Source organism: Ascochyta rabiei, chromosome 18, assembly GCF_004011695.2.
Source record: "Ascochyta rabiei chromosome 18, complete sequence".
In the NCBI taxonomy this organism is placed as follows: Eukaryota; Fungi; Ascomycota; class Dothideomycetes; order Pleosporales; family Didymellaceae; genus Ascochyta; species Ascochyta rabiei.
In genome coordinates this window covers 604,590-632,033 of record NC_082422.1, presented here as the reverse complement: position 1 = coordinate 632,033, position 27,444 = coordinate 604,590, and the positions used below count along the sequence as shown (strand labels likewise).

The 27,444-nt window shown below is 43.1% G+C and overlaps 2 protein-coding genes across 2 annotated transcripts, besides 2 other annotated features; one reads left to right on the top strand and one right to left on the bottom strand.

The window, feature by feature from the left end:
• Window positions 1-13,597: 13,597 nt before the first annotated feature.
• On the bottom strand, window positions 13,598-15,872 carry EKO05_0010026 (uncharacterized protein; the record flags this gene model as incomplete). Its single annotated transcript, XM_038942788.1, has 2 exons — window positions 13,598-14,760; window positions 14,861-15,872. 2 exons carry the CDS (start codon window positions 15,870-15,872, stop codon window positions 13,598-13,600), a joined length of 2,175 nt encoding a protein of 724 aa, XP_038794578.1.
• A 157-nt stretch (window positions 15,873-16,029) lies between these two features.
• Window positions 16,030-16,065: a tandem repeat.
• A 389-nt stretch (window positions 16,066-16,454) lies between these two features.
• EKO05_0010025 (uncharacterized protein) lies at window positions 16,455-17,571 on the top strand (the record flags this gene model as incomplete). Its single annotated transcript, XM_059637673.1, has 2 exons — window positions 16,455-16,600; window positions 16,713-17,571. The coding sequence occupies 2 exons, from the start codon at window positions 16,455-16,457 to the stop codon at window positions 17,569-17,571; spliced, it is 1,005 nt and encodes a 334-aa protein (XP_059493656.1).
• Window positions 17,272-17,304: a tandem repeat.
• Window positions 17,572-27,444: the final 9,873 nt, after the last annotated feature.

Below are 27,444 nucleotides of genomic sequence, written 5' to 3'. Positions count from 1 at the left end.
GGCATGACTATTAAATGTACGTAGTCGTTAGGCGTATTAAAAGGAACTTGAACAATAGAAGTGACGATTAACTGCGTTTATTCTAGTGTAGTTCTCTAAATCTTAATATGTCTTTCGCGCTTAGAACAAGTGCCCTTAAATTGTCTAAGTAGATGTTACTAATACGTCTTCGTCGAAATTCATATAGCTACCAAACATGGTTTCTACCAGTTCGCTGTAGGCCTTAATATCCTCAAAATCTGTGCTGCTAGATAAAACACACTCCAAGTCTATAACATCAACATTTGCTAAATCTCTAGACAATTTCCTGTCCTCTGCAATCTAGACCTCTAAGCGCCTTACCTTATAGCACGTGTCTAGCTGTATAATTTCCTTTGTGCAGTTTCTATTCACTTCTCTACCATCTCTACTCGTAGTGCAGATATAATAATAGATTTCAGCAGTTACTTCCTTAATTAATCTACTAGCGTCTAGTAGCTGCTATCTCTCTAGGTTTGCAGCTCTTCTTATACTTTAAACGCGAGCATCTATCTCCTGTAGACTTAGACTGTCTTCTAGGATCTACACAGCTACTTTGCTTTTCTCTTGCAGGCAAAGAGCGTTATTACTACTTAGCAACTTTAACAGTGTGTATGCTACTTCTGCACAGCATACTACACTCTGTAGCGCTAAATCTGTTATAAGGCTTAGCAAACTTAATTATGTTTGTGGTAGCAGACGTTGTACTTAAGAGCAGAGCATACTCTGTGTTATAATTACCAGCTATCTGCTCTATAGGCAATGCTTTAAATTAAAGTAGATAAAGAAGAAACACATCTTAGATTAGTTGGTCCATTTTGGCAGAGCCTAGGACCCTTGCGACGCAAAAAAGCATAAGGAGCTTAGACACAGAAGACGTTTCTAGCTGTAGCGTTTAAATAAGGTAGCTGTATGCTACAGTATTGTATACACAGGATATAGTAAGAATCTTATATTATTAAACAACATCTGCTATTTATATAAGTGTTAACAGTAATATGCTAGCCTGCAGTATAAAGAAGCTATAAACTAACTAACAGATTAGATGGAACACTAAGGGATCTTCATCTAGCAGCGCAACGCACTTACGCACTAAGCCGCTTTAGGTAGTAAAGAGCCTCTAGAATTCTGGTAATGTTTAAGACATCTTTGAAGAGGAGACAAGAAACTGAAAATGTTGGATCTGGATCTTAACGTTACTGTTCTTGTATGAATTCATTGTGAGGTAGCTTAAGTGCAGTGCTGTCAAGTAGGGGTTAAATATTAGATACCATATGGTCTGCATTATAACCCCTTATATAGAGTTAAGCGTGGAAGTACCAGTATTAACAAGATACGCTAGAGGGTCTACCTAGTCTTAGCAGCGACCTGTCTACGTCTGCTCTTAGCACCACTCACCTGTTCACGTTAGTTTTCAAACTGTTGCTAGTTGCTGGAAAGTTATGCAGTTGTCTGGCTATCTTAGATAGCCAGCAATTTTCGCTCTTAGAGATCAGCGTTAATTCGTCATGTCTGCCCACTCTGCTGTGATATTGTTCCAAGACCGATAGCGCCAACACCACCAGCCTTACTTCTTTCACTAGAATCTCAGCGCTTGCAGCACCAATAATAGCTATACCTGGTCTTCCAGACCTATGCACAGCGGCAATCACATAAGTCTCCTGCTTAGGCCGCTGGGTTCTAAGCCATTAACTTCTAAACTAACCTTAAGATGTGACTTAGGCGCATTAAGCATGTATTAATGATCTGTAGAGGCTAGACCAGAAATTAGCGCATGTAGACGATGTGCAGGATCACACTACGCAACAAAAGATGCAGAAATAGTTGTTGTACAGTTAGGTGCGGGCAGAGTTGGTGATAGACGAATCAAGTCCAAATCAGGTTGTTAGTAGGCACGGCCCGACTTCTGGACCGAGATTTAGCTCCTTACTGTAGGCAGATAGCTACCAGTTAGAAGAGAGTGTATATAATTTTATTGTAGTATCCTAGCTCTACTTGTATTAAAGCCTGATTACGGCACGAGTAGTACAAAGGTTTACAACAACAATGTTACTAGATTAACAATACGTTCTTGGATCTTGTTTTTGCAAAGCCTATCTCAAGTGTATCTTTCCTAATGCAGTAATAGTTGCGTCTGTGTCAGATATAGTCACATCTTCTAGTTCCTCCTAGAGCTCTAGCGCTTAAGTAGAGCCAATTCTGTGATCATTGCTAGGGATACTAATTGCTGGATTCAACGTAAGAGCTTTGTAGAGAAAGTAAGGGGATGGCGTTGCATCTGTAACTAGAGTGTTCTTAAGAGCGGTAGGGGAAAAGCTTAGTAACAGGTTAAACGCTCTGCAAAGTAAGCGATAGTAAACAACAGTTAGTCCTGTAGCAAGCATTATAACGCCAGCCTGTCTAATATATCTAACTTTGCCTTATAAGTCTTACATAAGAAGAAATAGAGTTATAAGGCAGACTTGCATTAGGTACAGGCCTGTTAAAAGATGTTTAAGTGCTTTAGGATAGAAAAGGCCCCTATAATCCTGCTTAGTAAGAAGAATTCCTAGACTAGAGTAGATAATCTAGAACAAGCTTAAGGTAAGAACCTAAAATAGGATAATAATTGGTGATATAATAGCGTAGAGGAGTCCTGTCTGTTTTAGTGTAAGCTATACCAGAAATCTCTAGGGTATAGAACCTACTAATGCAGGAGAGGTTTGTAAAGACAGGTAAGAAGGTACCTTATTATAAATCCTAGCCCCTTCTTTGTATTATTATCTGGGTAACTGACTTGTTAAAGATTAGACTAAGTATTAGCTTTCCTAATAGACAGTCCAGCTGCAATAAGGAGCCAGCGCTTATTAATAGGGCCTGTAAGAGAATATAGGAGAGGAAGTAATTACTTACTTTTAGCAGATTCTTAGCTAAGGTTACAGCTAACAAAGCTCTACTTGCTATCTTATTTGTAATAGCAGTAAGCCCTGCAGACAGAGATACCACAAGAGTAACTTAAATAAAGAGGAAGTAGAAGTAATAATCTTAAATCTTAAGTTTAATCTGGCTCTTAGAGGAGATACCTTGTTTCTGCAGAAGGTACTCTAATATAAAAAGAAACACTTTTATTAGAACAGCCACTAGGGTAGGAGGTAGCACACCTTACAGCAGACCTAGGATAGACACTAGAAGCTTGTTAATCTAGCCTAACCAAGATACCGCTTAAGTAATGTAGATAATTTAGGAGAAGAGCCCTGCAAAAGCTACTAGAACAACGTAAGCAATTACTATTACTATAATAAGCACATTTAAAAGCACAGTACGTATAGTCCTACCCTGCTATGTAGTACTAACATTGCTCTATATTACATTATCTACTAATAAAGGCATTGTCTAAGCTGTTATATAGCCTAATTAGGTATATATTACTATTTAGCACGTAATGTAGGTAGTAAGTAGATTAGTAAAAGTTATAAAGGCAGAACGCAGTAAAGGGAATTTATCTTGTGTTGTGCGATAAAACTGCATCTTTTCACCTATGTTACAAAGCTCCTTTTAGTAAAACTAAGCAGTATTAACCTTTTTAAGTCTTAGCTAGACTAGAACGTTCAAAATCCTCTGTAACTAGAAGCTTAGGCGTCTGCGCTCTTTCAGAATGCTTAAAGTCTTTTCTCTCTTTTATACGCCTGCTCTGCACACTTTCCTTATGTTAACAATTTCAGCTGCTTTAAGGGCTTTAGCTAGCTGTTCCTGCCTTACTGCCAGTTTAGAGACTGCGCTATAGTCACAATTAAAGGAAATAGCAGTAACTTTACTAGGGAAAACCTGGAATTAAGACATAAGCGCCTTCTTAGACATCTAATTATCTAGTATAGAGTTAATAAGTACTATACGCAACCTTACGTAGGATAAATGTTATTAAGTTACAATATAAAAGGTTAGCTTGCCCTAGATAACTAAGCAAACATGTCTAGTAAAGATTAAACTTAACAGGAGATAAACCTAGTACCAATCTGCTTGGTTAAGGCCAACGTTAGACTATCCTAGAGCATTAATTCCACTTACTCCACAAGCAGCAGTCTTACTATTAGTGTAGTTCAAAGGGATAAGAATAGGCGTTATAAGGATTAAAGCAGGAGCAAATATTAGGATTAGCAAATGTAAATAGCGGCAGAAGAAGTATGTGTTAAGATGGTTATAGCGACACTTAAAATAAAGGAAGTTAGCTGCGATATTACTTCCCTAGGTTAGGTGAGTATTGTCTAGATACTTTGGAGTAACAGCACTGCGATAGTTAGCACAGGACCAGATAGAACACTGTAAGCTTACTAGAGATTAGGAAAGTGCTTGCAGATAATAAGGAAAACAAGGACTTCTAGTATAAATATAAGTATAGAAACAGATAAAGAAGCTATAAATGTGCTTAAAGAGACACCACAGAGCTGCTAAGCTCTAGCAAAGGATTTTCTAAAGGTTTCGTCCATTAGTCTAATCTGGATTTAAGTTCCTATGCTGAAAGTACCAGCACATAGTAGATAAGAGCAACAAAGGCTTCTTCTACTCTCGTTCAACGCTCTAGAAAAGGGCTAGTGTGACAAGCAAGAGGACTTTGGAATTTCGTGCTGGTCACACTAGGCCGAATAGGGTGGGGTCTTAGAGGAAGCGTCAGCTGGCAAGCAAGCGCATCTGCTACAGACTGCACTAGCGTAAAGCAAGATAGGCTATAGATAGTAGTTGGGACCCAGATCAGATGCGGTATGCGCATGCTTAATTCTAGACCGTCTCCTGCTGAATTTGCTTGAAACATTCGCCTGTTAAATCTGCCAATATGGTAGATCCAAACCCTTCTTTGTCATTGGCCTTGGAACGGATTAAGGTGTGTATATCCTAGTTAGTTAAGTGCTGCAGCTAATGTATATAATCTCGAAAAGCGCTTTGTAGATAATTAGTTACAAGAAAGCGATGCAATTAACTGTAACAACCTTACAGCTCTAATAGACGCGCTTAATTGCTTAAAGAAAGACGCACAACAAAAACTGTCTATAAAGAAAGCTACTCTAGATAAGCCGCCTTTAGGCAGAGATAGTGCTAATCAAGGGGTGCAGAGATCTTCACGCCGCATTGCGTCTGTTTCTCAGCCATCAGCCTCGCTTTTCGTTAGTGAGCACGATACAGAGTCAGACTTAAGCAATAACGCCAGTTCTGTTAATCACACGACGATAATTGCGATTTTAAAGACCCTGTTGGAAGATCCGACATCAAGCAAAAGACTAATAGAGCCATCTTCTTTAATGTATAATACAACAAGAACTGCTTTTAATGCGCAAGACGAACGTATAGGCGCACGCCCCGCACCAATCCCTAGCAGAGAGCCAGGTACTCTAACTCATCAATCGCCTTGCTCTAAGATTGACACGCCGTACCAAGCAGCAGACAATCTGGGATACAGTAGAAATTAACTAAGAACTAAACCTCTAGATAATTTCCCTATCGACCAGCCGCATCTAGAGTTAGCAGAGCAGGATGCACCAATCTTGGCGGCCTGTGAAATGGAACTTAAAGACAGCAACATAGAAGATCTTAAGATGTAAGACACATCAACTCTACAGTTCTTTAATAAAGCATTTAAAGACATGTTTGGCACCCCTATACAGCATGATTTAAGAAGAGATGTTAAAAAGGCTACAAGAGGCTATAACAAAGAGCATCTAATAGACCAAAATTACATGCAAAGCCCTAGAAATTATTTAGTATTTTAAAGCTACTTAGATCTTGCTTCTTGTTTAAGCTTTTGCCTTCCACACAAATCTGTAGAAGATGCGGAGAATAGAGATAGCCAAGAGCTCCTTCTGCCGCTAGTGGAAGGGAGGCCTCTTCCCCTAAGACTCCTCTGCGGCCTAATCTACTTATTGGTTCCTGGTCCACTTTGTGTACTAGAAGTCGACTTCAGTGAACGCAGTGGAGAATTCCTGGATAAGAGCCTGGCCAACAACTTTGCAGTAATCTTACGCCAAAACGGAGAGGCCCCGCCTCTGCTTATATTAGGAGATAAGAAGAGAACGACGCTGTTCATTCTCCATAGCTCTACAGCAGAAGTTCCTTTCCTAGACACTTTATGCTTAATCCTTCCTAAATAGAGGAAAGAGTACATTAATGTATAGAGCTTACTTATCTAATTCTTTATATTAGCTAACATTATACAGCCTTATAATGTTAAGCTACATTTAGAGAGCAGCCTTCTCTCTGTCTAGATAGTAGAGGCTTGCTTTCAGCAGCAGCTGCTAAATTACGTTTACATTTCCTAGGGGAGCTGTTAGCACCTTTTTAACGCGACTTAGTTCTTAAATAACATAGCATCTCTAGCAAACTAGCAGCTTGCTAGCTGATTAATACTAGACTTGTTAAAGCATATCTAGAGATGTAAGACTAAAGCAACAATATCCACGTGTTAAAGCTTAAGAACTTTAATCTTAAAGCTCTGCATAACGCACTACTCTAGAAGCCTGCTGAAATTTCGCGTAGATAGTGCCTAAGAATCTTACAGTGTGTGTACAAGATTAGGTCTCCCTTTATTCTTAACTTACTTAAATTAGCTTGTACCTAAGGGCGCTAAGATTAGACAAATTAAGGGATAGAGTAACCTGTTGTTAAGAAGCTCCTTTATATCTATCTCTACTTAGACAGCTAGAAGAGTTAGAGCTATATCCTAGTCGCCAGAAATTAATACATTAAGTACTGTTACTTTAAGACATACTTGCTAGCTGTTACAGCGCTTTAAAAAGAGAAGCGCAATAGTAACTAAGAGAAGCAGAGAGTATTAGCACAAAAGCTGACTGCTAGCTTTAAGTAGGGCCTTAGTAAGGAGCTGCCTCCTACGCTATACAATAACGAGATCCGTTATATCTATAAAGATCTTAGTCCCTTAGAGAAGAAACAACAGGCTTAGGACATAGTAAAAAATAAGATTTTAAGAAAAGTTGTAAAGATAGTCTAGGGCAATAAAAAGCGTATCTAACGCAACATTAACAGGTATATTAGGGAAGGTAAAGTTCTACACTTTATACTTTAAGGCAGGATTGCCTTAAACCTAGGTCTGCTTGTTCTATTGCCAAGTTTTAGGACCTAGCCGCCTTCTTTAAGCACAGCTGAATTTAGAATTAAACTTAAAGAGTCTAAGAAAAAGAACCTCTGCAAACCCTTTAAGATAAGAGAGTAAGGTTTAGCTCCCCCTATAGTTAGATATGTGCTAATAACAGCAAACAGCATAGATAGATTAACGCAAGCAGAGGCAATTTAGTTTAGCAAGGTTTTACAGGCTAGGCTAGGGCTGCTAGAGTAAGTACTAAAGACAATTCTTAATCTTATCTTAGATAGTCTTACAGAAGCTCTAGATCTTTATAAGCGTGATGTGAATTGTTTTAAGGACAGACTACTTTGTTTCTTTACGTAACAGGATGCAATCTTGTACGTACTTAGACTACCTTACTATCTCACTAAAGTCTACCACGCTAGCTAAAAACATTAAGCGGCTGTTTTGCTCCTATATATTTCCTTAATCCTCAGTCCAGGTCTAAGCCTTACTTCTATCCACTAACTCTGTGCAAACGTCTGTACATCCTAGCCATCGCGCTCTAATAAATTATGGTCCATGCTTTGAGTATAAAGGTTAAGTCTGGAAGCTATATAACTAGTGAAGATATGTGGTCTTACTTAGGCGCCATTAATATTAACCGCTGGAATCTGCTTGTATTCTGGGAATGTTTATAGCACTTAACAAACAACTACTATAAACTCTGTGCACATAGCAATAGAGGGTAGCTCGTCTATGCCTAGGGCGAAGACCAGCTGCTTATTGCCTAGGAGCCTACATTAGAAAGGAAGTTAATCTAGCCCTCTCCTTGTGACCTCTTCTATAAGCCGGCCATAGAGGTCCAAAAGAACCAGCCTAGTCTTTTTAGATTTGTTGCAGCTAAGGCTCTGCACAACTGTCTAAACACAGGGGACTGTTATCTTGCTTTCTTAGCCTACTAGAAAGTCGCCCTAATAACAAGAGGGCTCTTTTTCTATCTGCAGGAGGCTTTTTCTAGCTATTAAGGTTGCATTGTGCACACTAAGCAGGACAAGGTCTGGATACAATAGGAACCTACATAGGTGTTTTATTAAGATTTAGATAAGAAAAAGAAAGAGCAACTCCTACTGGTATGCTATAATCCTAAAGCGCTTTTACGTTGCTTTTATAAGGCAGTTGTTTACTACTCTACGCGCTTAGTAGTAGGAAAGAGATTTATGTAAAGATTAATTAATAAAGATTTGTTTTATTCTTTACTATAAGCTTTATACGTGTTTATACGTGTGTAGGGTATGTAGGGGCACATACTCTCTACTATTGTGCAGATCCAATCAATCTACCTGACATGAAGTCGTCTACTAGCTAAGAAAAACGACTTTTCTTCTTGCACTTCCTTGATGCTTCTTCTTTGCTACCTAAAAGGATGCAATCTGGTAGGTTGATCGCCTCTGATACCAGAGTCCACACCTAAGCTTACTAAAATAGCTTTTACTTCTTCTAAGAAGCGAGCTTTGTATAAAAAAAATGTTCTTAAAACAGTAAGTGGTCTTAGTCTACAGTATAAATCTGTAAGCTTAAGTTTGCAGGAAGCAGCCAACGCTCTTAAAAATATTTTCAACAATAATCTTGAATTTCGAGCCCCAGACTCCAAGTTTGCAGCTATTTTTAAGAGACTAAAAACTAATAAAGCCCTTTAGGTAATTAAAAACTATAGGCTATAGGTAGCTTAAATTTAACTAAATTTCTTACTTAAATTGACTATAAGCTAGGAAAGGAGTATTAGCCTATTGCATGCCTAAACATCAGCAAGTCAAAGCAGTACAGGGAAGGAGTGGAGGGCCACTACTACATTTTGAAATCTAAGCATAGAGACATAAGCAGAGACTTCTTAATTATTGGTCAGCACTTCTATGTTAAGAAAACATGGCATTAACACCTGTAATACGTCTACTCTAGCAGCTGCACGCAGACAACTGTAACAACATGCTTTTTCCACGCAGTATATTAGGCAAAAGACAATTAGTATACAGTAGAAGAAGTTAGTAGTATAAAGAGTTATAATAACTACGTAACAATTAGGCTACTCTGAATTGTAGACTATGCGTATAATATATAATATTTATACAATGTATTCTTGCTGCTACCTTATATTACGCATATGAGCGCAGTTAATCTAAGGCTAGATCTACCAAACCAAGCAGCATTCTACGCACAAAGTTCCTAGTAATAACATGTAGGGAGATGCTAGCAGGAAGCTCTACGTAGTTACAAAACCCCATATTGCTGTTACCACAACAGCTCAACTTGCGCTAGACACTACCAGCTCTAGTATTAGGTAGACTAGCGAAACAGATGCTATAGGAATCTATCCTTTATAATTTACTGCTCTTTTTATCTTTGTAGATAGCCTTATAAACTTTAATACTTACCTCTAAGAGAATGCTAGTATAAGCTTACAACACCGTGCCCTTAACAACAATAATGCTAACCTTTAAGCTAAGTCCACCTCTAGAAGATTCTTTAACATTAGTTAAGGCCCAGAGTGCAACGTTAGTTAAACTAATGCTGGTCCCAGCGTTGTACAATCTTCTTATAATGCTTTTGTAGTTATATACCGCAAAGTTAAGGGGAACAGATTCCATGTATCGTGGAAGGAGATCTCTTGCTTTTTAGCTTATTCTTTCTTAATAGCGCTTCTTTTCTCAAGGTTAGAATGCAGCCCTTGCGAGAGCGGCTTATTGTTGCCGCAGTGAACATTGCCCTTAGCCAGGAACAGATTAAACCAATAGCCTTCGCGCGTTTGCCTAAAGGCAGTCTGCTAGTCTAATTCTCTAAGGTGCAGGCTGCTAGTCTGTACTAAGTATTTGGTCCACAATTAGACCTCTTTGTAAAGAGTCTTAATGCTAGTAAGCCTTAATAAAGCTTTAGTGTCTCTAGTTGGATAGCAAAGTAGCCAATTAGGGAAATTAACAGTGGCACCTCTTGGCTTAATGCGATTGAAGACAAACTTTAAGACAACTAGGAGATCTAATTGCAGCTTCTAGTGGTCTAGTAAGTCTTCGTGTAATGTTATCTAAAACGCTCTTTCTGTTACTTACGCCTAGAACTCCCTATTGTTAACTAGATCCTATAGGGAGTTGTTTGTCTACTTTAAAGTTGTTGCTAAAAGTTAGGTGCGTGATGGCATATCATTAATAGGATGTTCTTCTATAGAAAAGAGTTTAGAGTTAACACAACCTATCTTTAGAAGATTAGATTAGGCAGTAGATGGTTGTTCGTAAGATAAGAGTCACAACAATACTCTACTTTCTTAAGCTAGGACATAACCTATGTTATATAATTATTACTTATACCTTAAAAAGTTGTGTATAAAACTCTAACCTCTGTATAACCTGTAACCCTGTATTAGCAGTCCTGTGCATAACTTAGCGTATTGTATAAAAGAGGCTGTAGTATCTATTGTCTTTTGTAATAACAGTGTAAAGAGTTACTGTATAGAATATTCAAGATGCACCTAGTACTTTCTTAGGCTCTAGTCCTGATTGCACTGGTTAGTCCTCACGTCTTTGTCGGCGATCCTGTACCATTTCAGTGGAATCTCCAGGTAGAAAAGTTAATTATGCTAATGAATGGCAACCTAAACTACCTGGGCCTAGGTTAGAGTTAACAACCCTTTCTATGCAAAGGGTACTATAGAGAATCAACTTACACAGTGCCTTAGACAACCTAGTATGCTGGAAGTAAAGCCACGTTCCAGTACGTTGGCTTAAACCTAAAATACTTACTTAAAATGGCTCACAATATGTCTATAGGATTTACAATTTAACAAATATAACTAGCGCTAGCATGCATAACCTAGGTGCGGCGCATTTAGGAGGCTCTTGCTAGGTGTTATTCTCCTACAATAACAGAGAGACCTAGATTGTTGTGTAGAGTTAGGAAGGAAACTGCGTGCGTGTGCAGAAAGGACAAGAAGGACAACTTACAAATTCCTACAATATTAAACAAAGCTACTCCTTTTATATTCCTAATTCCCTACTAGGGGCAGATACAATCATTTTTGCATAGTAGGATCTAAATCTCTATTTACAATGCACAACTAACTTAGCAGGACTTGGCTAAATGTATCTAGCAATTAAGAATTCTACATGTTATGCTTGCCTGTTAAGTTAATAGCAGCAAGTTCTTTAAACAGCCTCCTGTTAGGCTATCTAATGTATATTACTAACCTTTAAGCAACTTTAGAGACAGCAGGTTTGTAGTATTTGTTATAGTCTTAGTGTAACATTCCGCAGAACGTATAGATTCGCTACCCTCAACAGTACAGAGGCATTAATCCACCTATAGTAGCAGATTTACCTTAAGATAACAGCTAGGTTTAGTATACAGAGCTTAAAGATAATGGTGGAATATACGGCTTAGACAACAAGGAAAGGACTAACGCTCTAAGACTTTGCTCTAATTTAACTAGCTAAGAGTCTAGCACTTCACTATACATAAGCCAGCTAGAAACAAGCAAGAAGCAGTTTTAGAATAGTTAATCTCTGTTAGCTGTCTTATATCGAGCTACACAGGTCATTACTACATCCTTTTAGTCTAATGTGTTATGGGCGGTACCCTCAAATGAGAGATCCAGATAGGCGACCTGATTAAGATTACGCCTCTATGTGCAGTATAAATCCAGGCAATAGAAATTTATCTATGCTTCTGATATTCGTTGAAATCTTGCGGTGAAAACAGTTGTAGGCAAAGGGCAAGCGTTGAGATACGTGCGAGACTCAAAGAAAAGCTTCGCACAATAGGTTTAGAGGTAGGCTAGCTTTTACGCAACGGCACAAGGTGAAAATTCTCATAAGTAAGGATAGAGAATCCTAAAACTGTTGCAGTATCGCTGGATATAACGTCCCCACCCATGTGCCGAGAAGCCCACCGCAACGAGAAAACCAACAGGTACTTCGACCTTATACAGCCTTTTTATTACAACATCCTAATTGTCTACTCTATCTATACTTTAGCACTACTCTATAGGCACTCCTAGATATTTATATATCCTTATAACTAAAAATTACAACTGTCTTGTCTCTATTGCACTACTATCTGCAAAGAGCGTTTATTTGCTGTAAAACAGACTTACCTTACCACAGCGCCAACGTAAAGCTCTAAACACCTTTATACCTGCTAGGAAAATTAAACATAAGCTAGTAAACCTTACTACAGTCCTAAGAAGCTCTTGCTAGGCCTGTAGCTGTTGTTGTACAAAGATACATACAAGTTTGCTATAAGCGCTAGTACTTCTTAACTTAGGCTATAGCTAATTCTAGCTAGTGTAAGATAGCCCTGTACGTCTTGTATTATTATTACACTATAACCTTACTTACACTATAACTTAGCACTAGTAACTAAGTAAGCGTAGTAGAGTCTGTAGCTAGGTAGAGCTGCCTTATTCCTATACGCGCATAGTGGCTTACTAAGTTAAGACTTAACAAGACACAATCTCTATTACCCTATAGGCTAATATTGTACAGCAGCTTAAGTAAATTAGCACCTTTCTTATGCTCTAGAAACAGGTCTTTGTAAAGTTCCTTGTCTAATTACATTGTCTTTCTGCTAGTATTCTATATTAGCTAAACGTAGTCTATACTTTCTACATGCCTACTACTCTAATATCTGTTGTTACTTCTGTTTAGGCTTTAATGTTACCTTAACTACGTTTAGATTGTTAACATCTAAGAGTGTAGACTTAGACTAAGCTACAGCAGCTTTATCTCTTACATTTACTTAAGTCTGCTTATTAAGTAGTTGCTGCGTTAAAGCATACTTCTCTAGGCATACTTAAGTTAACAGATAATCTAGCCTAAGTAAAGCCTAGTAGCCTATATAGGCCCTTTTGTAGAGCAGTAAGGTGTCTTTATACTTGTTCTATTAATGCGTAACAAAGGCCAGCCAGTAAACGCTTGTCAGCGTGTCTGGGTGCTTCTTACCCAGCGCTATCTCTCTCAGCGCCAGCGTCTTGCGGTGCATCTGCTTGGCCTCTGCGTGCTTTCCCTAGCCGCTTAGTGCCTGCGCCAGGCTAGACATGCTCGTTAGCGTGTGTAGGTGCTTCTTGCCTAACACCTCCTGGCTTAGTGCCAGCTCTTCTTAATGTATCTGCTTGGCCTCTGCGTACCTTCTGTGCTTACTTAGTGCCTATGCCAGGTTGTTCATGCTAACCAGCATCTCTAGATGCTTCTTGCCCTACACCTCCTTGTTCAGCGCTAGCGTCTTGCAGTGCATCTGCTCAGCCTCTGCGTACCTTCCCTGGCCGCTCAGTGCATGTGCCAGGTTGTTCATGCTGACCAGCGTTGACAGGTGCTTCTTGCCAGACACCTCCTTTCTTCGCTCCAGCACCTGTCAATGCGCCTGCTCCGCTGCTCTATATCAGCCTAGCGTCTGCTTGCACCGCCCTACCCTGTCTAGTAGTAACATTCTCCGCACATTTTTGTACACGTTAGACAGACCTGCTACATGCTTAGCGTAAGGCAGATACGCTGTCTACGCCTCTTGCGTATTGTAGTCTCCAAAGGGCACAATCTCTAGCAGTCGCTTCAGTGCTCTTTCCGCCCAGACGTCCCACTGGCCGTGGTTTTTGAGCCAGCTGCGAGTTGCTACGTGCACTAGTGGATGGACGTCGAGCGCTTTGCTTAGTCCTTCTTGTCCACTCTGCTGCCGCTCAGTGATGAATGCATAAGCTTTGAGCGTCCCGATCGCCTCTATTTGCTCTACAGCAGACCCTGAAGCCGGCAGCATCGCCACTGGTATATTAGTGTTCGCTGTGCAGGCTATGAATGACAGGTGCTGCGCAGCTAGCTTGTCGTGCTTGCGAATCTGCTCGAACGAAATGATCCACGTCGTGGTCACTGGGTTTCTAATCTCCAGGTATCTGCCCTGATCTCCGAACTCTTTACTGAGAAGCTTGGCGGCTGCCTGCTCGCTCGCTCTGTACAGCGAGATGTAGTCAGAGAGGGTAGTGTTGTTCTTGTTAATGAACGCGGCTGCTTGGACGATGGCAAGAGCTAGGAAGGTGAGCATGTTAAGAAGCTTGTACACAGCCTCTTCATCCTCAAGCTGGCAGTGGTGTTTCTGGAACAGCCGGATCCTTAGCAACTCCGTCGCCTCTGATACGTCCAGCTCACCCAGCTCGATCACTCTGCTCTCAGCTAGGTCAACTGCAGCTTTTGCCGTCCGGGTGGTGAAGACGATGGAGCCCTTGCGGCTGTATGGAAGACAGTCAATAAGCCGGTCTGCGCTGCTTTCCCTGTCAAGCGGCTCAAAGAGAACACTGACGTCGTCTGCGTTGTCGACCACCATCAGCCACTGCCCCGACCCCTCGTCGCTCAGCCTCGCCTTGACTAGTTGCTTCACGTCAGCCCTGGCGTCTGCGATGCCTGGAATACGCAGCAGCGTCCCTATCTCGCGGTACGCCTGCTCGAAGCTAGCCTGGCTGACCGCCGGCACCCAGAAGACGGCGCGCGTAGGGTGCTGCTCTCGTGTCCGATAAGCTGTCTCAAGGACGAGGGCTGTCTTGCCACAGCCACCAAGACCGTATACAGCGAGTCGGCGACAGCCTTCTGATGCGACATTCTTGATAAGCTGAGCGAGCTGCGACTCTCGCCCGACGAAAGAGAGCGGCCTTGGCAGAGGAACAAGCCACAGCGCTATTCTGTGTTAGTTATCTGCTCAAACTGCCGCCTACTCATATGTATTTAATTGACATACTCCTACGTGCTATTATCGCAAAGCAGACGCGCCACTAACCTTCAGTCGACCCCTCCATCTCCTTCACTGTGCCTGGCTGCACCCTGCACAGCAGCTCGCGCGTGAACGCAGCAGCGTTGCCCGCAGCGTGCGACCGCCACACGTCGCTCTTGTGCGAGTCGGCGTAGTCGGAGACGCCGCGGACCACCAGACACCGTCGGTTGGCGTCGACGCCCGCTGCCTCCATCTCCACGCAGAGCGCCCCGTCGCATCGCGCCCGGATCTGGTCCCGCAGCTCGCCGTCCTGGATCACTGCGTTGCCCGTAGCGATCCGCCCGCGATGGAAGACGAGCGTCTGCCGGTCCTCCTCGGTCCGCTGGGGGCGCTCAACGAGCTCGCTCTGATCGCGGCACGCCGCGCACTTTGAGGTGTAGTCGCCGTTGTGGTGGTACGCAGCCCTGAACAGCTTGTCGTGCTCGAGGCCAGGGTGCGCAAACTTCCTCTTCTTCTTGTGACGCTGCAGCCTTGCTAGCTGGTCCCCGAACGTCGCCCTGCCCAGCTCGTGGTCGGACGCGAGCACGCCAAGCGCGTTGGTGAGCCTCCAGTCCGGGTTCTGCATCGTGCCGACTAGCTCAAACTGCCCGTCGACCTTGGATCTGCCACGGTCGTGGTACACGCACGCCGGCTTGCCGTCACCGGGCCATCCCACCACCACGTCTCCGAGGTGGATGTTCTCTAGTGACTCTTCAGACACCTCAGGACTGGGGATGCCGCCTCCGATGCCCACGAGCACCGCCATGCGGATGTTGCGAAACGTCTTGAACATGGACCCCGTCAGACGCCCGGCGTTGACGTTGCCCGTCTCGCCCGGCGGACAGGTTGCGACGACGACCGCATGGCCGTTGATCGAGCCGCAGATGTACGTGTTCTCGTCGTAGTGGGTGTCGTAGGGCGGGGTGGGGTGCTCCTCGTCGAGCATCAGGCGGGCAGGCAGCAGCTCGAGGTCGGCAACGGCGCAGATCCAGGCGACGTGGTAGTCGTCGCAGGCGCGCTGCCTGTCGCCGGCGGCCATAGTCGTGTGAGTGTTTGGTGCAGTACAACGCAGGCAGAAGAAGCAGCGCTGTGGAAGGTGCCAACACCCGTCACAGGCGAGAGCGCGAAGGAGGGTGTTTGACGCCTCAGCCTGATTGCAGTCTCTCCGCCTTAGCCTGGTCAGCGTGATGTGCCAGGCTGAGCTGCGCTGCGCTGTGCTGCGCCGCTCGCGCGTCACCCGTCAGCCGTGTGCTATGCTCCGGGTGCCGCGAGCCCTACGAGGCGTCGCGGAGGCGCTGCAGGGAGGGAGGGCGTAGCGCTTGGCCGCGCGCGTGGGCTGCCGCCCGATTGAATCTTTCACAATGTCTTCTTGATGGGCAGACTTTGACTTGCTTAAGTCGTTGCTATGGTATTTATAATCTGACATCAGTCACATTCCTATCGCTAGGCTCTATACTCTGCTAGATTAATGCATCTCCCAGCGGCACGGCGACCCAATCATCGCCCCGCACTCGCGGGGACATTGGAAACGAACACCGAAAGAACAGCAGCGTACCCAGCAGACACCGCCATCATCTCGAAGCTTGAAACTTTCAAGAACAGCGACACAAGGAAAGACAAGATGATGATGCACACCGAAACAACTACAAGCTGGACGTTCTTTGACGACTCACGCGACATAATAGCTAACGGTGCAATGATGAAGACAGCCGTCAGCGCTGCAGTCGTCACCCGTCCGATGACCTCGGCGATCAGTATCGTGTTCTGGTACGACCACCGCCGCTGTCTACCAGTGATCGACCCGAGACCTTCGCCATTGCTCTTGGCCTTTCGCGACAACCTCCAGTACCGAAAGGCCCGCAGGTACTTGTGGAGCCAGCGCTGGAACGGGTCGGTCCGCGACCGTCTCCATCGTTTTCACCACCCGGACGCGGAAAGCAGCAGTCAAGTTGGCAGAGAGCAATATCGTGGCGCTGAGCGAGCTCGAGGAACAAGAAGCAGAAGAGATATTAAGGCAACGTCTGCCTGGAAAAGAGCTGCTTGAAGACATTGAGGTTGTTCACGAGTTCCTTGAGCTTCTCACCTACCTTCCTCTTGCCATTGTGCAGGCAGCGGCCTTTGTTGTTGGAAACAACGCTCGCCTTTCTGACTACATCGCTATCTACCGGGGCAGCGAGAGGGAGGCTACTGATCTCCTCAGCCAAGACTTCGAAGACCAGGGCAGGTACCGGCAGATCAAGAATCCGGTGGCGGTGACGTGGTACATCTCATTCAGCCAGATTCGGGCGCGAGATAGGCTGGCTGCGGCGTATCTGTCGCTGATGGCTTGCACGACTGGCGAGGATGTGCCTGCGTCGCTGCTATGGCCGGGCAGGACGGTGCTCGCAACGACAGAGGCGCTTGGAACGCTGAGCGCATACGCATTTATCACCGAACGCCAGCATCAGCAGCAGCAGCAGCAGCAGCAGCAGGGTGCGACAGGTTTTCAGCACCGCGAGCGAGCGTTCAACGTCCACCAACTGGTCCGCTTAGCCACTTGCAATTGGCTCAAAGAGCAAGAGCGTTGGCATATATGGCCACGTAAGGCGTTGGCGCAGCTGCTAGAGGTAGTGCTGTTTAGAGATCACAAGACAAGAGAGATGTGGACTGTATATCTAACGCACGCTATACATGTAGCAGGCCTGCCTAAAGTGTATAAAGATAAGAGGAGATTATTGCTGCTGGAGAGGGTAGGATAGTGCGAGCAGACGCTAGGTTGCTACAGAGCAGCGGAGCAGGCGCATCGACAAGTGCTGGCACTAAGAGAGGAGGTGTCAGGCAAGAAGCACCTAGACACGCTGACAAGTGTTTACTGGCTGGCCTTTGTTACGCATTAACAGAATAAGTACAAAGACACCTTACTGCTCTACAAAAGGGCCTATATAGGCTACTAGGCTTTACTTAGGCTAGATTATCTATTAACTTAAGCATGCCTAGAGGAGTATGCTTTAACGCAGCAACTGCTTAACAAATAGACTTAGGTAAGTAGGAGAGATAAAGCTGCTATAGATTGGTCTAAGTCTACACTTTTATATGCCAGCAATTCAAACACAATGGAGGTGACTTTAAAGCTGAGAGAGGAGCAACAGCAGACAGTAGAATAGTAGAAGCATAGGCAGCACATGCTGTGTTCAGGCAACATAGGATATTAATAGAGAGACAACATAATTAGTTAAGGAGATTTACAAAGGCCTGCTCCTAGAACACAAGCAAGGTGTTAATGCACTTAAGCTACTATAGAACGCCGGCCTAACAGACAATAAAGATTGTGTCTAGTTAAGTCTAACTTTTAGAGCCACAGTAAGCGTACAGGAATAAGAAACCTACAGATTAGCTATAGGCCGGTCTGCCTAGCCACAGGCTTAGCAACGCTTTCTTAGTTACTAGTACTAAGTTATTACGTAAGTTAGGTTACAGTGCACTAACAATACAAGATGCTTAGGGCTGTCTTGCACTAGCCAGTGATAGCCGCTGCCTAGGTTAAGAAGTACTAGCTCTTATAGTAAGCTTGCATACATTTACATACAACAACAGCTACAGGCCTAGCAAGAGCTTTCTATAACTGCAGTAAGATCTATTAGCTTAAACTCAACTTGTCTCTTAGATCTAAAAGTAGCAAGAGCTTAACGCTAGTGCTGTAGTAAGGCTGTTCTATTCTACAGCAAAAGAACGCTTATTACAGAGAGTAATGCAACAGCAACAAGACAATTGTAATTTCTAGTTGTAAGGATGTACAAATGTCCGCAAGTATCTGTAGAACAGTAATAAAGTATGCTTAGAGCAGATAATTAGGACTGCGCAATAATATTAAGGCTGTATAGAGTCCAAGTACTAGTTGGTTTTCTCGTTGCGGCAGGCTTCTCAGCACACCGGTGGGGACGTTACACTTAAAATAGGTAGTTGCTTCGGAAATAATTGAGAGCTAATTCCTTTATTGCCCCTTGTTGCTTAGGTAAGTCGTTCTTAAGACGTGCGATTTCTCCTATTCGTTTTGAATACAATCTATTCCTTATGTGTGCTGCTAAAGATCTAGTGCTGCGTAAGTAAGCCAGCACTTCCTGCACAGTGGTGCATTTTAGCCCGCTTACACGCATTTCTGTTTTACCCCCACCTTGTAAACGCAGCTGAGCGTTACTCATTATCTCGACCATGTTGTTAACTATCTCGACAGGCCCGAATGGCATTGCTGTCTGCTGACTTTACTGTGGATATAAATAAGTTATGTTCTGCTGCTTATAGGAAGTTGTTTCTAACATGTTCCTAGAAGTAAAACACTCTTACCAACTTCAGCTTCGTCTTTTCTAAAATCGTTACGTAACTACAAGGCGATCGCTCTGCTAAGATGAGCCACGCTCATAAAGGCAGCCGTTGCTCGCTCTGTGGAAAATGCTGATCTGGCCGCGCCGGGCGCGCGCAACACAATTAAGGATTAGACACGCAGATTTGCTTAAGACAGATATGTGCCAAAATTAAGCATATAATGCAGAAATCTTTAAGGAGTAGTAGTAAGGCTAGTAGCCTAGCTATTAAGGTTTACTATTATCATCACGCTAGCCGTCCAAACGAGGCTGGCCTTAATTAAACGCACATCTACAGCTCTAAGCTCTATGCCAAATCTCTTCCCAAAAATCACAGGGTACCTCCGTACTCCGAACCGTTCACTAGATGTTGTAAGATAGCGCCTTGATAGGAAAGCAATGAGATAGGGTCTTAATTATTGGAATTAAATTGATTGAGTTGATGTACCATTTCTACTAAGACTTAATAACATTAGGCTCACTAAGGCTCCAGCTTTAAATAAGCAGGGTCTAAGCAACATCCCAACAACATTGTTGGCCATCTAAGCGGACTAAAGCGGCATTACTACTAAATAAAGCAAAACGACTTACACTAGCGACATAGCCATTGCTTCCTAGCCAGCGATAATAAAACGGTGTAAGCAAGGTCGACGTTAGTAGGTGTGTGATTATCCGCTTGCATTTTGCATCCAGGCCTACCTAATCAGTATTGTTCTTTTATGTTTAAATGTCTCTGGTTCCAAAAACACTTTGTATTGACCTCACTTCTGAGGTAGAACACTGCGCTGTGTGCTCAGCCATTCTTAGAGAAGGGAGTAGGAAAGCGAGCCTTGTGTATATACTAAAGGATTGTTATTGTATAAGTCTACCCCTACTAATACTGCAATACATAAATAATTATTAAAAGGTTATCTACAGCTTCTGTTTACAGTTTCCTAGTGTTCTGCCATTTCTTCCTTGCTAACATGCAGACTATCTAGACTTAGGGTAGTAAAGGCTGCTGCAGCTCTACAATCTTAAGTGCGCTATCTGCTTTAAACAGGAAAATTCTACGCGCATTGCTCTTGTTTATAGTAAGTTCACGTTACTTATAATAACACTAGCTAATATATTAGGCTATGTATATTATTAAACCTGTATTATTTATTAGGCTAGACTGTGTTTGGATTTAAGTGAGACTTGTGTAGTTTGTCCGACCTGTAGAAACAGCAGGACTAAGATGTAGCGATTGCTATCACAAGATCATGTTGTAATGCCCGCATAGTAAGATGTTAAGATTCTGTTACTGTATAATAGTCTATAGATGCACACTTAACAATCTTTACTTCCAGATCTGGCAGCTTCGACTGCATAAGGCGTTTAGATCCTTAAGGGTGTTATTAACTGCAAGGGAGAGCGGATTGTGTTCCTAGAAGTCAAGTTAGCATGCTAAATTTCTGGCACAGCTAGACCCCTGTAATCTTGCAACAAGTATCCTGTCTCCTTATCCGAGCTTATCCGTAGTCTTCTCTACGTTGTAGCAAGAAAATCTAGCGCAGTAAACACTAGTAAGTTAAGCGATACTTAAGCACGCCATAACTATCTCTTTAACTTCAGTTTAACCAGATAGAACTACTATAACATCTGCAAAATCTTATTACAGGGAGTATCTGCTCGTTTTGTCCGGACCAGTTGAAGTTGCCCTGTTTTTGGCAGATTGGAAAACCTTCAAAGACAGCGTTCGAAAGATTGCTGGAGATTTAGGGTGGACAGATGTGAGCTCTACTTCACACAAAGGAATACGACAGGCATAGTACAATTTATTAAGAGAGGATAAGGCAAAAGCTGCATACAGTACGCAACGTTAATAATAGAAATAAATACTACTAACCTAAAGTCCTCCAGAACACTACTCAGAGATCCTGCAAGTAAGAGCCTGCTTAACAAGGAGAACATCGGCTAGTGGATATCTGCTGTTACAGTACAATTGCGCCGTCCCCTTTCCCGCTGCATCTTAAGTCAGCTACTACCCTTGCAATCTTCGCGAGCTTCCCTATAAAATCATGCTTAACTTTAGTAGGGCAGCTGTCTTTGCATCTCAGAGCATGGTCCGGCTGTGGGATCACTTTTTTCTACCTCTGTAATTCTGCCCTTTCTATGTAGCAGACCTACATGTCCCTAGTTTTGCCAGAGGTCCTAGTTTCGCCGGAGGTTTAATAAACGGACTGCTTCTAGTCTTGCAGAAACTGTTCTATCTTAATATTTAGAAGCATGTATAACCTTCAGATCAGCAGTTATAGAGCGTACAATGCGAAAGGATTGTGCTGCTCTTAGACACTTCTAGACTACACATAATTGTAGCACTTAGCACTTTACGTTATGATTACGCTTAGATATACGCTTAATTCTACCCATTGTGTATGAAATTTTCTAGGTGCTGAATTTGCTAGATGAGTACTTAGCAGGATAATTGCTAGCGTCTATCTGTGCAAATCTAGTAAGCCCGCCTAACTTAAAAGAGACCTTCTCCAGACTTGAAAAAATGTTGGTGTCACCTCTAGTACAGTATGATCACTGTGCATATCTTCCTAATAACATTAGCAGTTACAACTTGGGCCTATATGTCGTTGTGGTATCCGCCTCCTCTAGGTAGCAGCCTAGAAGCCAATCCCTTAACAACACGGGTGGACAACAAATTCAATTTTCCTATTAGATGCTGTAACTCTTACAGCGAGCTAACACTGCCCTCTCTTAGTAATTGTTGTAGTTATCTTAGTCTTTTAGATACAGAAGAAGGCAGACTGCAGGTAACATAGGAACTAGGCTAGGACGCATATTTCTAGCTTTCTGATTACACGTATAAAATTAGTGCTCTAGGATTAAATTACTATAGCAGAAGCTGTTAAGTGGGCTTTTCTGTAGACAAAGGTTAGACTTAGAAAGTTGCAGCTTCATACTATAGGAACTGCCCCTACTGTTAGAAAGATGCACTTTAAATCTTCTAGTTTAGGGTTCCCTTAAACATACCAGGCGGCCTAGCTGTCTTTTCTTAGGTCTGGTTAAATCGGGAGCACGAATCCTTTATGAACTGCGCTTCGGTTCAGATTGGCAACAACCCTATGCCCATTCACTCAAACAGTACACCTAGTTCAACCATGTATCATGTTTCACTCGCATCTCCTACTAATAAAGTTTCCAGAAGAGGACAACACAGATCTGGTGATTACAATAAAGACTTGACCGGTCACAGCAGCCAGAGCAATCCCAAATTGACTAGAAGTCAGGGGGAACACGCCAAGCACTGTTACAGCAGGAAGCATTTTACGTACTACTACCATATGCGCAAAACTCACAGGCATCTACTATCTAAAGAGTATCGTCACAGTCCAAACAAACGTGCTTCTAATGCTTGTGATTGGAACACTGCACCCAGAATGGAAACTAGCTACTACTCTGTAGATGCAAATTGCGCCCCTAAGGCAAAGCTAAACAATTAAAACAGTGATACCTTCGAGATTGGCTGGAGCGATGCGTGCGGCGTTATTAAGGGGGATAAAGAATATACTATTCAGGATATCAAATGTGGAACTTAAGTAATAATAGCTTGGTGGCCGCTTTTACGGTACGTAGAACGAAGAGTCTTATGCTAGTTCTGTCTATGTTATTCGCATCTTTAGCTAACACAGCTAGGCCTAGATTTCTTAAACTAGTGTGTTAGTTTCTAGAGAACCACTAAGCTAAGGAGTTTACAAACATAGTATAGTGTAATAGATCTACTAAGTTACGTGTCTATATAAGCTATGTGCTAAAAAGAAGTAGTTTCCTTGCTGTACTTAAACTGATTATAGCGCAGACTCCTTAGAATGCCAACAGAAAATGAAAGCACAAACAGGATTGCTTCTACTACAAAAGCAAAGATCCCCTGTAATCAAAGCACCGGTATTATACTAAGAAATTGCTCTAGCCCAGTAGCTTATAGAGTTAGTTTGCGCGTTTTATAGTGGAGAAAGTGTAGTATTAACTTACAAAATAACAGGGTTGAGAGAGCGAAGCTAATACTGCAATCCTTGTACGTTGATAGGAAGAAGGTTCCACATGCTAGCCATCCCCATATTGCAATATTAGCAACAGCCAACGCAGCTGGGTGTGTTGAATTCACAACTGTAGCACCGACCCAGTAGAGCGCTGCAAAAGTCCAAGCAAGGGGCCCAGCAACAGTGCCGATATGGATAGCAATTGGTGTGACCAGGTTCATGAAGTATGCGAATAACAGATTAAGAAAATTAAGAACAAGTGTTATCTCACATAGCTAAAAGTCCTGGCGCACCCATAGATGCATAAAGGCTACAAGGAGCAGGTTTGAGGCAATGTAGTGGGCACTTAGCTTAACCGCAACGGTATAGTATACCATCTCGGTAGACCAGAGGGACAAGAGGTAGACAACCTGCAGTGCGAGAAGAACTACCCTAAGGCTAATTCAGTGCTCTTTCTTCAATACTTCATGGTATTAAGCAAGACTTATCCTACCAGTAGACTAAGGTCATAATACCGCTCTGTGCGAATGAAGTCACAGCTTGATGCTGCCAAAAGGTACAGCGTGAGCCATTGCAACTTCCTTCTTTGTCAAAGATATGATGCACTGCTGTGGCAATAAGGAAAAGGTAGGAGATGCCTGGAGAGGCCTTGTAGAGAAGAAGTGACTGTTTCAGCCATTTCTCCTGGTATGAGATGGCACTTTGGTCAATTGCGGTAGTAGACATGGTGAGTGAGGTGTAGTGCGAGTGCTTGCTCTAAGACGCAATAGACAAAGGCGCTGTAGGTAAAAAGATAGATGTTTATGAATGGAGTATACAACAACATCTCTGCGCTCTCGGTTCTAGTCTTTTTAAAAGTAACGACTCTTGTAGTCTAGAACAGGCTCTATTAACCATTCTTCCGGGCTTCCGTACGGATCGGCAAGGCTAGGTTTAGATTTTTTAGTTATAATTACTTTTTATAATTGAACGAAGAGTTGATACGTCCGCAGAACGAGTTATGTCACAGGATTTTAATAATCCGCAGTGCTTAGATGCAGGTATTTTTGTTCTTAAGTAGCTAGTTTCGACATGTCTTTGATTGATGTTAACGGCAGAAAGACTTGTGTTCTTGATTCAGCCATATCCATCCGAACAAAGCTTTACCTTCAGGCATACCAGTTAGGACAGTGAAACAGCTTACTTACTTAACTTATGTTAACAAAACATTATTATGAAGAGGTTATTGTAGAACCAGGCATCTTAAGTTAATACTAGAGACAGTTAAGCTAATGACTTAAGCTAGCTAGCGTAGGTTTAGGGCTAATTATACTATTAAACAATAATTTAATGCATATGTAAGAGAATTTGTCTTCTTCTACATAATTACATTGTTGTAGGCCCTTTCATTCCTTACTTAACCTCTAGGGCTGTGTATGTCAAGCTAAGTGATTTATAGTGCCAAAGCTAGGTGAAAATATATGTGCTTAGATCTTGTTTAATTAGCTTAGGCAGCTAAGGTCAAGAAAGCGACACCTAGTGAGGAATACACTTGCGCAGAACAAAGTCATTCCAAAAGTGCATCCAGCAATAAAATGCATGCCACAGGGCTAGGTATCAAGTATATAGTTTGGCTTTAGTCTTAGGCTAATTGACCGTACCCACAGGCTTAAATCAAGATCTCAGCTATCTCAACATGCGTTATCTACACTTGTTTATCCCAAGCGCGCTCCTAAGCAACGCATTCGCGCAAACCACAATGTTGTCATTACAGAACAATTAAGTGGAGCAAGCAGATTGTGCACAAAAGGTAGGACAGCAGGGCAACAAGCAACCGCGCTCACAGCTAATAGCTGACCCAAGCTTCACTTCTGCTCCAACGCAACGTGGAGAGACTGCAATGCGCCAATTACTTCTTCAGATTGCTGTGTCGCCACAGATCGGCTAAATAACGTAAATTCCATTGCTATAGAGCTGGGCCTCTGTTGTCAGTTCTACAGGTAGGTTTGATCTGGTAGCAAGTAAGCATTTCATGCTCTAACTGTGCAGCGATGATAACTGTAACACGCCGTTCAAAAAAGAAGGCAGCGGTGAGACTTAGTACCCTAGATTAGAACAGGTATCAGACAACTTTAAAGCGCAGGTGGGCAGCTATATGTGCAACAACGGCACTTTCTCCTCAGACTGCCCAGGAGCTGGGACAGCAGACAGAACTGTATCAGGAGGCGCGGCAACTTCTACCGCGTCTCAGTAAGCGATCTGAGCTCATTTCGTCTCCGAAGTACCTACGGAAAGTCACCACCTCCGAGGCGTGATCATCCCGTTCTTATGGTTGACAGTAGGTTTTGTACAAAGTTGATACAAACAAGAGTAATTTAGTGTTAACAATCTGTTGCGGTTAAGAACTGTGACATTAATCTGCATTGCGTGATCCCCTATACGATACAGCAATCCACTCACGCTCCGTTAGCAGTGCAGGCCAGCGGGGGGGCCGAAGGCTGTCGTACATTGTAGGGGATCAGTGATTACTTACAAGGGCAAAGACCCTGGTGTGGCAAAATTGTATTCTCGACCATTCAATTGCCCCATGTAGAGGTTATAGTGCAAATGGATGCACGGGGTGACGTTCCCTTCCTGGGCATGCACGAACAAGATCAACGTTGGACTGTCGCCAGCCTCGTGGCTTGCTTGCGCGTCACAACGCAGTACGCAGGGGGTGCCCGCATTAACAGATGCTCTTATGCGCCGTGCAAGGCACACAACACTTCGCGTTAGGGTCAGTCAGGGGATAGTGAATACATTAGACTAAACTAAGCAAGGGCGAAGTTGATCACTCTTCCCGCCATCCGAAGCAGCCGCGCCTACGACCGCGTCAGCTAGATATGACTCTCACCCTGGCAGCTTCGCGGCATCAGATGATCCACTCCATGGGTGTTGGTGTAGAACTCACTGCTGCTCAGGTAGGTAGCTGATGCCGCTGGCTGCAGGGGCCGGTTCAACCTGCGCTGCTTTGGGTCTGTCAAAGCGCCACACAACGGCGCTTGGTCCATCTGGGCCCCAAAGTACTTAACTCTTGCAAGCCTAGCTCGAAGTGTCATCAATATTTGACTAGAGAGCTACCTTTCTAGACCACTCTATACACATCGGCATTCATACACTCTAGCATCAACACACAAACAAGGCGCTGCAGACAGTAACTAAAATGTTAAGGTTATAATGGTGTCTACTATTGTACAGATCCAATCGCAAATCTTTTAGCAGAACCAGCCCACTTTCGCTCTAATGCACTGTTTTAGCCCTACTAATCGGCTGCATTTTCCACTCCAGTTAGTGGTGCGATCTTGGTGGTGCACTTGCAATCCCTTATCGCCTTTAAGCGCTTACTGCTCTAAGAACCTTGCAAGGATACCTTGATCCTGAGCCTGTAAGACGCATGCTAGGTTTCTTACGGTCGTCTGCGTAGAAGGATAATAAGCCCTAAGCTCCCTTAACCTTCCCTGAAGAACCAGCCAGTTCAGCTCTTCTGAGTCCTAGAGATTGCCCTAAAATTGTAACATACAGGCTAGATTACTTATACTTATAAGGGTAGAAGGATGTTACAAACCTAGCTATTCTTCTAACCCCTTTAGCGCTTACAAATTTAGCTTAACTGCTTCTCTAAATTTCCCCTAATGTTGTAGGCTTAAAGCCAGGTTGTTTACGCTTACTAGCGTGTCTACGTAGCATTCTCCTAGCACAATCTCACTCCCTTTAAGCGCTTTCCAGTTCAGCTTCTCTGCATCCTGGTACTTGCCCTAATGCTGCAGCACTAATGCTAAGTTACTTATGCTTATTAGTGTAAAGGGATGATATAACCTAAATCTCTTTTTAAACCCTCTTAGTGCTCGCTAATAGAGCTCTTCTGCTTGGCTGTGTCTCCCCTGTAACAACATAACACTTGCCATAATGTCAACACTAGTCAGTATTTGCTCGTTAAGCGGATTTAAAAACTGCTCTATGACTGCAAGCGCCTTAACTAGGAAGTCTTGTGCCATGTCATATCTTCCCGTCATCCAGAGGTACCACAAGGCGTTAGTAAGCGTCTTTGCCTATAAGATCGACAGTTCCCTAGTACACAGCTGCATGTGATAGAGCAACTCCACGTGTAGAAGCAGCTGCTCGCACTTTACCTAGTTCTTAAAGTCTCTGTTAGGGAATTCTTGTGACATAAGATAGATGAAAGATTGCTTTAAGTGCTCTGTCTAACCAATTAATATCGAGTAGGCTTGTGTAGGAACCTGCG